The sequence below is a fragment of the Arachis hypogaea genome, chromosome 12, assembly GCF_003086295.3.
Source record: "Arachis hypogaea cultivar Tifrunner chromosome 12, arahy.Tifrunner.gnm2.J5K5, whole genome shotgun sequence".
Lineage (NCBI taxonomy): Eukaryota > Viridiplantae > Streptophyta > Magnoliopsida > Fabales > Fabaceae > Arachis > Arachis hypogaea.
The window spans coordinates 63,762,766-63,774,551 of NC_092047.1; the positions used below are offsets into that span (position 1 = coordinate 63,762,766).

Below are 11,786 nucleotides of genomic sequence, written 5' to 3' on the forward strand. Positions count from 1 at the left end.
TGCCCATATTCTAATAAAATTAACAATTTTTTATTAAAAAAATTTAAATATATGTCTTTAAATTACGGCTTAAAATACAGTTTTTTATTTTAATTTTTTAGGGTCATTTTCGTTAAGCCTATAATCTGCCCTAATATTATTGTTATTGTCGTAACATTGACAATAAGGATAATGATAACATTAATAATTATAATAATAATAAGAATAATAGTAATAATAATTTAGGGTAAGTACTGTTTTGGTCCCTAAAGTTTAGGGTCAGAATCGAAATCGTCCCTCTTCTAATTTTAGATTTAAAATCATCCTTAATGTTTTTTTTTGTATTAAAATCGTCTTTTTTATTAAAATTTTTAATTTAATTCCTAAACTACCCATATTCCTATTTTAATAATAAAATTTATAAAATTAAAAAAAAAAACAAAACGCGTGTTTGGAGAAGGAGAGAAGAAAACGTGTGGGTGGTGGGGGGGGGTATACGAAGGTGCAGGGGCAGGGGAGGGGAAGGGAAGGGGGGAGGGGGATGGCGCCGGGGAGAGAGCAGCTCGCTGCTGCTCGCGTTGCTGCCGTCAGACCCTGTCGCCGCCGTTCGTGCTTCAGTCGCCGCCACCATCGCGCCGTTTGCGTCGTGCCATCGTGAGCAGAACCACGAAGAGAGATGGATCGCGAGTTAGGGGTCACGGGCTTGGAGCCGCCGCGCCTTCATCACCACCGCCTCCTCGTCGCGCTGCCGTCGTCGTCCTCACCACGCTACCGGGGGTGGAGAGAGAAAGAAGGGGGAGAAACAGGGAGGTCGCCGCCGTGACCTCCTCCTCGTCGTCGGCTTCCGCTCCGCTGCTGGTCGCTGCCTCGCCGCTGCTGCTCGCCGCCTCTACTTCTTGCTTCGATTTCTGTTTCTGCTTCGTCATCTTCTTCTTCTGCTTCTTGATTTGTTGAATCATTGTTGGTTTTGAGTTGTTGGTTTTGATTTCTGAATTTCTTGATTTCTGAATTGTTTGATGTTGATGGAAGAAGTTTGTTAATTGATTTCTAAATTATTGTTGCTGATTTGTGGAATATTATTGTTGCTTTCTGTTTATGATTTGTTGATTTTCTGTTTCTGCTTCTCTGTATGGAGGTGGAGGTGGAGGTGGAAGTGGAGGGAAGGGCAGACAGGGAGGGGGAGGGGGAGGGGACAGGTGGGGACGCTGGGTGAGGGGAAGGGAGAGGCAGTGAGGGGGAGGGGTGGGGGTGGGGGAAGGGGGAGGCAGTAAGGGGGAGGGGGAAGGGGAAAGGGGGAGGGGGACGGCGGCGGCGTTGGTGGTGGTGTTGGCGGTGGTGGAGTGGTAGTGGGTGTTGATGATGATGGTGATGGTGATGATGATGTTGATAATGGTGGTGGTGGTGGTGGTGGAGGAGGAGGTAATTATATTGGTAGTGGTGAGGGTATTTTTGTCCAAAAAAAATTAAAAAGACGATTTTAATACGAAAAAAAATGTTAAGGACGATTTTAAATCCAAAATTAGAAGAGGGACGAAATCGATTCTGGCGCTAAACTTTAGGGACCAAAATCGTACTTACACCTAATAATTTTAATAAACAAAATAATACTAATAGTAATTATAACAATAATAATTATAATAAAGATATTATAATAATAATAATAATAATAATAGACAAAAAAAAAATAAAAAGAGTATAAAAGGTAAGGTTGCAAAAAGGATATATCCAAATTTATCCCATATGCTAAATTCTACTATTTGTAAATTGTAGGGCCGTTAAAATAGGCTAAACTCATCGGGCCAGTTCGTTTACCCGTTTAAATGGGCGGGCTTTGCTTCTAAAATTAAGCCCGTTTAAATTTTGGACTAAATGGGCTGAGCCCGATTAACACGAAAAAATGACGAGTTAAACGGACTAGTTCGCGGGCTAAACGGGTAGCCCGTTTAATTTTTTTTTTTACATTTTTAAAAAAAGTAGCATTTTAAACTAATATTTCTCCCGATCCGACCCGAAAATCTGATCCATCAACTAAAAAATAATATTTTTTAATGGTTTTTGATCTAAACGTAGTATTTTTTTATCAAAAATATTTTTCAAAAAAAATAAAATGATAAACAGGCTGGCCCGTTTAACCATCGGGCTGACCATAAACAGTCTGGGTTAGAAAAGTCTATCCCGCGAATAAAGCGGGCTTAAACGGGCTAACCCGTTTAACCCATGGGCTTAACAGGCCGAACTTAAATGGGCCGGGCTAGCCCGTTTGACAGCCCTAGTAAATTGGCCCTTGAATTTTTTATCATCTTTATTTATTCCTTGATCCATCAACATCCGGATTATACTTTCTTCACCTAAGAAAGCTCCCTAGAAAACTCAGCAACATGTTTTATACAGCCAAAATAACTACATGCATCAATATTCTACAAATCCATCCACTTGATTGCTTTCCTTCCTTGTGTTTCTGCCTCAATATTCCGAAATATCCTTGATAAACACCTTATTACTCAACATTTTCATGTGAGAAGCATTCATTCTTCATTTCCACAATCTTTATAATGAACCCTTGCATTGCCTTCCACAATCCAAATTCTAATAGTTTTTTATAATTTAACTTATACAATAAGTAAAATAGTAACTAAAATGGTAAAAAAAAAAACTTCGAATGTTTCATTGTTTGTTCTAAAGCTTATGCCATAAACTCTTGATCAATATTAGTATAATAAATTTTTTAATGAGATATCAAATATATGTTTCTATACATAATAGTTAAAAAGTGATTGATTTTTTTTGTTTTTATATACATAGTATGATAGTTTAAAGTTATATCTCTTTGAATGAATTCATGGACGGCATTAATTTTGCCGGTGATTTATTTCTTCAACTATTATATCCTTATGAATTAAGGAGAGGAATATTCTAAAGGCTTATGATATCTTAAAAGAAGGATTTCGATGAAATGTGGAGAATATGCAACAATCAATTTGGTATGATGAGTGGAGTCCTCTTGGCAAATTTTGTGAGCTTACGTCTTATGTTCACATATCTAAAACAAATTTTTCTCTTGCTGATTTGTGGAGCAATGGTACTTGGGAGGAGGATAAGCTTGCAACGCCAATTTCTCATGAGGTCAAACAGTTTCTTCACAACCTTGGGTCTCCTCTAATGTCAGAATTAGAGCCCGGATGGATCTGGTGGCCCACATCCGCTAAAAGCCTATAGTTCTCGAGAAGGTTATCGTTGGCTCCTAACAAAGAAAGTGAATTCGATCGAAAATAGCAACTGTGGGTAGATTTGGGTCTCTAATTTGCCAGAGAAGATAAAGATGGTGATGTGGCTGGGTTTACAAAATGCGCTTCCGACAAATGCCTTCCGATTCAAGCGTCATTTAACTGATTCGGGCAGATGTTGGAGATGCAATGCAGATCTGGAAACAATGGAGTATTGTCTTGGGACGGTGAGAAATCAAGATGCATTTGGCAAATGTTGGATCCTTTGCTTATTGATTTATTTGAAGGTACTCCCTTGGAATAATGGATTCGGAAGGTCATGCCGGGCAATGAGGCAATTGTAGGGGCGGGTCTTTGGTGGGTGTGGAGGCATCGTTGCAATGATATTTTCAACAATGGAGATCAGTGGTCAAACTACAAGGTTATTGCTATGGCTCGGATTACTGCTAATGATTTAAGAAAGTCTGCTAGTACCAGTTGTATAACTTTCAAGGATCGAAGGAGGTGGGAACCTCCAACAGGTGACACTTTTAAAGTTAACTGTGATGCGAGTCTGTTTTCTTATTGGAACCTAGCAGGAATTGGTTGTGTTATTAGAGATTCTAATGAGCGTTGGATTTCGGGTTGTTCTAGTAGCTATCCTCCCGGGCCTATCGTCATATGTGAGCTTTTGCTGTTTGGAGGGGTTTGATTTTAGCTTGGGATTATGGCTTGAGAGATATTGTGTGCGAAATAGATTGTCTTAACATTTTGCACATTTTAAACAATCCGGCAAATGGGCTAAATTGTGATGTGGTTGATATTCTTCAGAAGATATAGGAGCTTATGTCAAGACCTTGGGTTGTGGATTTTGAATGGATTACCCGTGATGCTAACACTGTGGCAGATTGGCTGGCGAGATATGCGGTCAAGACCAATCCAACTCATGTTATTTGGTCGAAACCTTGTGATGAGCTTCAACATCTTATGCTTGTTGATTTAGGATAATCGTCTTTTTTTTCTTTGTTTCTTTGTTTGTTTAGTCACCAAAAAAAAAGGATTCATTCCTTTTTTCTTTTCTTTAGATAGTTTTATACATATAAAATGTAAATCTATTTCAACTATATTTTTCTCACGTAAAAAATGCATATTTCGAGTTTATTCATAATGCAGAAATGTCTTTGTTTAGGGATATTTCATATATAAAATATACAACTGGTAAAGAATTTCTCAAGGTATTAAAAATTTTATGTTTATTTTCAAGTCCTATAAATTGATACAAACGGTAGTGTTCAAAAAGGAGATATAGTACAACACACGAGAAAAAAATAGTTACAAGTATTTTCAACCATGCTAAGTGTATATTAAAATCGACTATCAATGTAAAATACACATTGAAATACAAAATACACATTAAAAATGAGTTAAACTACATATGTATTCATACATAATACATAGTGCCTAATTTGGTAGCTAATTTTTAGTGTGCTCGTAGCATTTTGAGAGTATTTTCGCATAAATTAATCTCTCATTCCATTATCAACCCAGACCCAAGGCACAACAGACCAAAACAATCTCTTTTAGCAGCAAGGGTGAAGCTACTAGCAACCTAAAGTAGCCATAAATGCTTGTTTTATCTCAGATGATCACCATGAAATGAGAAATCATATGCAGGAGGAACATCAACTATGCTACTTGAATAGGGTTTTGAAGGCCCTTCATCAAATGACATCTGTCGAGTTGCAATTTGATAAGATGCAGAAATGGGATGCGTACGGAACACATGATTACCTAAAGGAACAGACGGAACAGAAGGGGTGGTAGAGAATGTTTCACTGAATTGGGTGGCAAGTGATTGATTGTTTGCAGAGAACATTGAGCTTTGGTATGAATCTGCACCAAGTTGACCACCCCAAGTTCCAGAAATGCCTCTCCCACGATGTAACTTGAATCTGGCAGTTGAATCATGAGCACTGTATCCAGCCGTAACTCCATAAGATATATCAGTTGGTACTCGGAACAGACCAGCAACTCCAACAGGGATGTCATATCGATTATCCTCATCTCTACTGATAGTCGCCAAAGGATTAATGTCTTTACCAGGGTTGCCACTCTTCACAAGAGGCAGCTTACTGATCTCTTCTTGTAAGGAAAGCTTAGCATGTTTAAGTGATTCCAGTACACTAAATTCATGAAATTGCTTATGAACACCCAATTCAGAGAGGCTGTTTTTGTTCATTTGGCTATCTTTTAGGGGCAGACCTTGATAAACATCAGTTGCCGACGAATCTGTCGGCTTGAAGTTGGGGAATTCATGCTTACTTGGACCTTGATTATGACTATCTGAAGTTTGAGAATGTTGGTTTTCTTGGCTATGGTTATGGATCGCCTTCAACAGAGAATGTGAAATTTCTTGAATCATGCCAGAAGTGCTGACAGTTTTGCTACTTTGATTGTTATAACCTGTATCATCAAAGGAATTTGGCATATCATCTCTGCGCTCAGCATTGATCGTTTTTTCAGGTGCATAAACACTTATGTTTTCTGATTTATCTGGTTGTACACACGAGGTGGTCTCATTTGCGGAGCATGGAATTTGAGCCTTTCTCTCATCTCGTTCCTCAGTGATGTCAGAATGATTCCCCATATCAAAAGAATCCTGCAGCATTTATGAGCCAAGTAAAGATTTTAGAAGTTCAAATAATAGTAGAAGGCTTAAAAATGGAAAAAAGTGTAAAACTGAGGTCAGATTAGAAATAGAAAAAATATAAGATGCACCAAAGATTTCTCCACTATAAATTGTTAAGAGTCTGCCGTGTTAACTATTATCAGCAGGAGGCCTAGAAGGAAGTGGCAGACCAACAAGGGGGCTTTACAATACAAGAATCTTAATCCCTAATCAAATGAAAACCTATAAGAAATGTTTTCTTATAGCAAACAGATAATAGGAAACCAGGTAAATGTCAGAACTCTTAACCGTTTTGCTTAATGAAATAAGCAATGTATTCAAAACTAAAACTGATCCATATGTTGCCTAAAATCACCTTTAATGAAAGGGCAAATTACACTCACCTTGCCTGAAGTTTGGTGAAATTCCACTTTCCTCCTCTACTCTAAATGTATAAATTGACCTTCTCTCATAGTTAGGTAATAGTGTACCCAGCACATTTGTATTCATAATGTGTGTAAACATATAATGAGAGGTTAGAAAAGGTTAATATCACCTAGACAAATAAAGGGTGGTCATGATGAATTTCACCAAATCCCATTGGAGGCCTGTGTAATTTGCCATTTATTTAATGTAGACCAAACATAAAATAACACAGAAATAACATTTGGAACATGGCTTATATAAGTTCTAGTGAGCATACAGGTGTACTAGTGTTATTCTCTCTAAATTTATCTTCCCATTCTCTCTGAGCCTTCTCCATTGCTTCATACTGGTCAATAAGTTGGGCCCGGTGTTCAAGAGCCTTTTCCATGTCCTCCCTTTCACATCCATCAAGATCATGATTTTTGTTTATAGCTAGCATCAAGTCTGATTCATCCTCTTCCTGAGTTTTAGATTCCATTCTCAGACGGACACAAGGCTCACCATTGGAGTCATTAAGAAAACCTTCAGAAGAGGATGCAACTTCATTCTCTGAGCTGTGAAATTACAACACTATGTATTAGCACAAGAAACAAGTGAATAAGTGTTCAAAGAGAAATGTAAATATAAACTATATAAAAAGGTTCATGCACATTACAACAGAACCAAGCCAGATTAAAGTAAGATTCTTGTTGAGATTATGGATTTTAGGTAGGAAATGAATGAAAAAAAGAGAGAATAAAGATCTATCAAGAATCAAGAAATAAAAGTAGGTATGAAAACCAATCTTAAGAGATCCTCTGTGATCCTCTGTGTAGGGGGAATACTTAATTAAAAAAATTATTAATTTGGTACCTATATTATTAAAATATCAATAATTCAATTACAAAAGATATTATATTTTTTTAAAGTGCCCTAAAATAATCAATGCATTGAGAAATCAGTCCATTATAAAAATTGGTTTAGTTTGCTAGTAAGTTCATCTTTATAATAGTTTTTAAGTAATATTGATGAAACCCATTAACAATGTGAACTTCAATATCTTTGGTGAACTAATTTGTCAATAATTTGGTTGTTTAGTGGCAAGATTAAAATAAAAGATATATTATACAAAAGAAAATAAATCTTTTCCAACCAAAACTTTTAGAAAACTAATCACATAGAAGAATGATTAATGTTAAATATACACAGAAGATTATTAGAAACACCCTTTTTACTCTTAATTGACAAAAGTAAATTTGCTTAAGAGTAAAAAGCTAAAAAAGTATGTCTTTAATAATTTAGGGAGCCCTAAATACACAAAAACAGAGGTATATACAAGCTAAATTAAATATGGAAAAGATGTACACAAAAAACATGGAAAAAGGACAATACTATGAAAATTGATCCTCTTTGTGAATTTTTATTTAATTTCGATTTTCTTTCATAGAGAATTTAGAAGAGAAGGAAAGTATTCAAAAGAGCATGAGACAGAAAGATAGAAAAATAACAAAGCTAGATCCTAACAAGATAAATCATGCCACATTAACGAAGCCAGCCAATCCCTTTATGTGCTAGATAATGACACTATCATAAGTAGTTCCAATGGGAAGCCAAAAGTGTTAAATCTATCCCAAATAAAGTCTGCAGTAGAAATTAAATCATTAAATAGCCCTCTTTTCAAACCAAATATGCCAAAGTACAGAATAAACCAAGAAATGGCAAAAGATATTTGCATCTTTGCTTTTATAAACAAAACATCTTGTTTTTCTTTCTTTTTCTTTTTCTTATTTTTTACCCCACTTCATTTAAAATAATAAGTATTATTAACAATAAAAATGATATTACAAAGATATGAAGATTCAGAACAAGATATACTCTTTACAGAATAATACATGAGAAGATCAAAGTTTTCCAATCTGTCTGCATCTTTAAGTGAAATGTCACCCAAAAACATCATGCTCTTTACATAAAGTAGAAGCAAGATTCCTAATTCTATCCAACAGCACTTGCTTATAAGAATATTTGTCATTACAGACTCAAGTGTTAAACTCCAGCCAAATAGTAACATAAATAACACATCACCACAATTTGGCTTTCTTGCCCTCCCAAAACCAAGAAAAGCCAGTTAACTAGAATTGATCTAAATCTTTAGAACACACTCAACACTAACCAAAGATACTACAAAATGCATCCCATGAAAAGTCAGCCATTGGAAAATGAAAAAATAAAAGAACACAAATGTGATGTTGATTTAGAATTCAACCCATACACAACAAACCCATTCAAAAAAATAACCATATGTTGCCTTTGAACTAGCAAAAAATCCATTGGTATCAAAATGTCTAATTTTAGAAAGGAGAGAATGATGTGAATCCATTGAGGAAACCAAAATCTTCAAATATCAAACTGTTCCAAAGTGAAAATGACATGTAAGGTAATGCAAACACAAATGAGCTCCTCTTGAATCTGAACCAAACATAAAATGCAGTGAGAGGCCATATATACCATAAGGTAAAAGGTTCATGAAGCAAACTCTTAATCCACAAGACTTCTGTTGTGATACTGGATAGGCTTATATTCCACTTCTGTGTTAGATAATAGAAGCACAAGTGTTGGATTCAAGGACCACCAACAAGTTAGATTTGAAGATATATACAAGATCTAGAGGAAGTGGACCAACGATCAACGGATCACAAGCAGGATCATATATCACAATAAGCTATGAAGGTACAGGGATGATTCGCAAGGTGTTGGTTGCAATAGAAAATAATGATACAAGGTGCATTACAAGCATCTGAGAATCATTTTTCATGTTCTCCGTAAAGAGCTGAAACTGGGACACTACATTTCCTATAATTAACAATACAATAAAAGGTGGATGTTCAACAAAAGAACGAAAACGGTATAAACCCTAAACCAAAACACAGAGAACATCTTCCTAATACCTTGCTTTTACTATATCTAAATGTCATACAAAGAACTTCTACTTTATCTCAATATCCACACAAATAATCCATGTTAAACATTATTTAGTTTATTTATTTCATATGTTTAATGTCATAAATTGGTAAACATATATCCAAACTAGGCTTCAATTACAATGCATTTGCAGATCCCCATCCCATATATTAGCTGAAACAAGTGGAACCAAGTTAAGCACTAGAAAAGAGTACATTTAGCATAAACCTTAAAAATACAACAGTTAACCATCTAGCAAATATAGAAGACAAGAGCGTTGTTATTCATGGAATCTGCAAAAAGTAAGTCCCAAAAACAAGAAATGATAAAATAAAAAGAATATAACTCACCTAGTTTCTTTATGTTTTATCCGACGACATGACTTTGCTAGATGCCTTGCAGAAGAGCTGCTTGATGATAAACTGTTTCGTCTTCTCACATGAGAAGTCTTGTACTTTTCAAGGGAACGGCAAGGATCCAGACGCCCTTTCCAGGACAAGCTTCTACCAGGTGATGGAGATGGATCCACATTTGAACCAGAAAGCTCTTCTGAAGCATGTCTTCTCACTTTTGAGCTCGTAGACCTCTCGGCAGCATTTGCATAACCATTACTTACACTGGAATCACAAGTAATATCATGGTCTGACCCTTCTGATCCCAAATCAAATTCTCCAGATATATCACTAATCCCTTGATTCTCCAGAATTGCAAGAACATCTGCTGTCGCCTTCTCAGCCATCTTCCTTTGCAGAGTGATTTTCCTCAGCTCTTCCTCTAATTCAATAACCTGATTGGCGCATTAAAGACACAGCTCAAATAGATATACAGGTTGTAAAACACATCAATAAGGTTCATTCATGCACTGATAAAACTGCATGCCTTTTCTGCCAGTTCCTCAGCTCTCTGCCTAGCACTTCTTGATATGGATCTTTCAGAAAGCAACCTAGCCCGCAAGAATTCAATAGTCATTGCAGAGGAATCCTCCATGTTGGAAGTTTTCCTATGTGACAAACACATAAATGATTAATGTAGCTTAGAAGATCTGAATCCAGTAAAACAAAAAAGAAAACGAAACAAGATAAAGAAATATACAAAAGCTTACTTAAGTAATTTAAACGTTGAAACAAATTAACAAAATTAATGCCTATATGTGGATAAATAGCAGAACATACTAAACAACTTTGAAGGCTTAGTGAGTTAAGTAGTCTACAAATAAGCTTGTAATTCAAATAGGGTTGTGTAGACCCAGAGCAAAATTAACCAAACTATGCTCTATCTACCTTTCAACTATGAATCATAAAATTTCTGTTCTCTTCGTAACATACTAAATGAAAACTCTAAACTAAAAAATATATATCCTCTTATCATACGAAAAAGGCAATTCCAAAAGCAATACGAAAACTGATGATTTTACATAAGAAAGGCTCTAGCATGTCTCACTGAAAACGGAAGACTAACGCTTACTAACTCTACCCGAGGAGACTGAGAAAATAACGAAAACTTGCAGCTAAATTAATGCATTTGTCATCATTATAGATGAACTGATGATTCACTGATTCAAATTTGTCTACTATAAATATCCATGAGAATCCCTAGTTTTCCATCATAATATATCCAAACCTTAACGCACCAATCTTCCACTTCTGAAATGGGGCATTCTAAGTTTCTAACCCATTGGTTGGTGACATAACTGAATGGAAGACAAGATCCAACAAGTGTTAAATCCCCTCAAACATAAAACTTGGACTTTTATTTGGAGACACCATTCAGTAGATTCAAGAATCTTCAAATGGTCATCAACTCTACATTCTACATCTTTCTCTGGATCATGAAAATCCTTCTTAACTCATAATTAAGCCAAATAGGGTTCAATCAATTCCCAACATAAATAACAAACTTTAGCAACAGCATACAAACCAAAATATCTTTGATTTCCCATGCCTCCCAAAAAATATTCACAGAAAGACAAAAACCGAAGAGAAGGATGGTTTTTTTGTTTTTGGGGGGTTCTAACAATTTAACATAAAAAAAATATTATTAATTCGATTTCCCGAAGCAAACTAGTAAGATGTTATCCAAAGTAATACTTAGCGAGAGCAAAAAGATTAGGAAAAAAAAAATAGATAAACAAAACTTAGCAGTTAAAATCCTACCTCTGATCTTGTGGATCGATCACAGGATTTCGCATCACCATGGATTACTTCAACTTTTAGCTTCAAGTATTCAAATTCAGTTGCTCCAAATTTTTTTTTTTAAAAGAGAAAAAGACAAAAGAGGGGAGGTCCGATTATGGTGGAACACCAGAATCAAGCACACAAAGAAGAGGACCGAGTTGGTAGTTCTGATTGTGTGTAGACTGGAGTTAACTTCATGGACTGGGTCCGTTGGGAACTATGATAGGAAACTGCTTTTTCCTTTATCTTTGTTGGTAAAAGCCAAACCTGCAATCAACTTTGGAGTTGCATTAGTGGTTTAATTAATGGAACTGTTTGATTTAGCAATAATTAAATTAACTAGACCCAACACAAAGGATTTTTTTTAAATAAATAAAAAAATCTTTTATTTACGAATAT

The 11,786-nt window shown here is 35.7% G+C and overlaps 2 protein-coding genes across 2 annotated transcripts; one reads left to right on the top strand and one right to left on the bottom strand.

The window, feature by feature from the left end:
* Nucleotides 1–3,298: 3,298 nt before the first annotated feature.
* LOC140176743 (uncharacterized) lies at nucleotides 3,299–3,894 on the top strand. Its single transcript, XM_072208289.1, has 2 exons — nucleotides 3,299–3,430; nucleotides 3,520–3,894. Exons 1-2 carry the CDS (start codon nucleotides 3,299–3,301, stop codon nucleotides 3,892–3,894), a joined length of 507 nt encoding a protein of 168 aa, XP_072064390.1.
* Nucleotides 3,895–4,418: 524 nt separating this feature from the next.
* On the bottom strand, nucleotides 4,419–11,786 carry LOC112727453 (uncharacterized). Its single transcript, XM_025777191.3, has 5 exons — nucleotides 11,367–11,786; nucleotides 10,093–10,213; nucleotides 9,564–10,000; nucleotides 6,554–6,830; nucleotides 4,419–5,841 (listed from the first exon to the last, which is right to left on the bottom strand). The coding sequence occupies exons 1-5, from the start codon at nucleotides 11,405–11,407 to the stop codon at nucleotides 4,816–4,818; spliced, it is 1,902 nt and encodes a 633-aa protein (XP_025632976.1). The 5' UTR covers nucleotides 11,408–11,786; the 3' UTR covers nucleotides 4,419–4,815.

Excerpts from the sequence above, each read along its gene's own strand:
- LOC140176743 (XM_072208289.1), top strand. The coding sequence starts at position 3,299 with ATGGTGATGTGGCTGGGTTTACAAAATGCGCTTCCGACAAATGCCTTC. Across the intron at positions 3,431-3,519 it reads TGGAGTATTGTCTTGGGACG|GTCATGCCGGGCAATGAGGC; the intron begins GTGAGAAATCAA and ends TGGATTCGGAAG.
- LOC112727453 (XM_025777191.3), bottom strand. The coding sequence starts at position 11,407 with ATGGTGATGCGAAATCCTGTGATCGATCCACAAGATCAGAG. Across the intron at positions 10,214-11,366 it reads ATCGATCCACAAGATCAGAG|GAAAACTTCCAACATGGAGG; the intron begins GTAGGATTTTAA and ends TTTGTCACATAG. Across the intron at positions 6,831-9,563 it reads ATAAAACATAAAGAAACTAG|CTCAGAGAATGAAGTTGCAT; the intron begins GTGAGTTATATT and ends GTAATTTCACAG.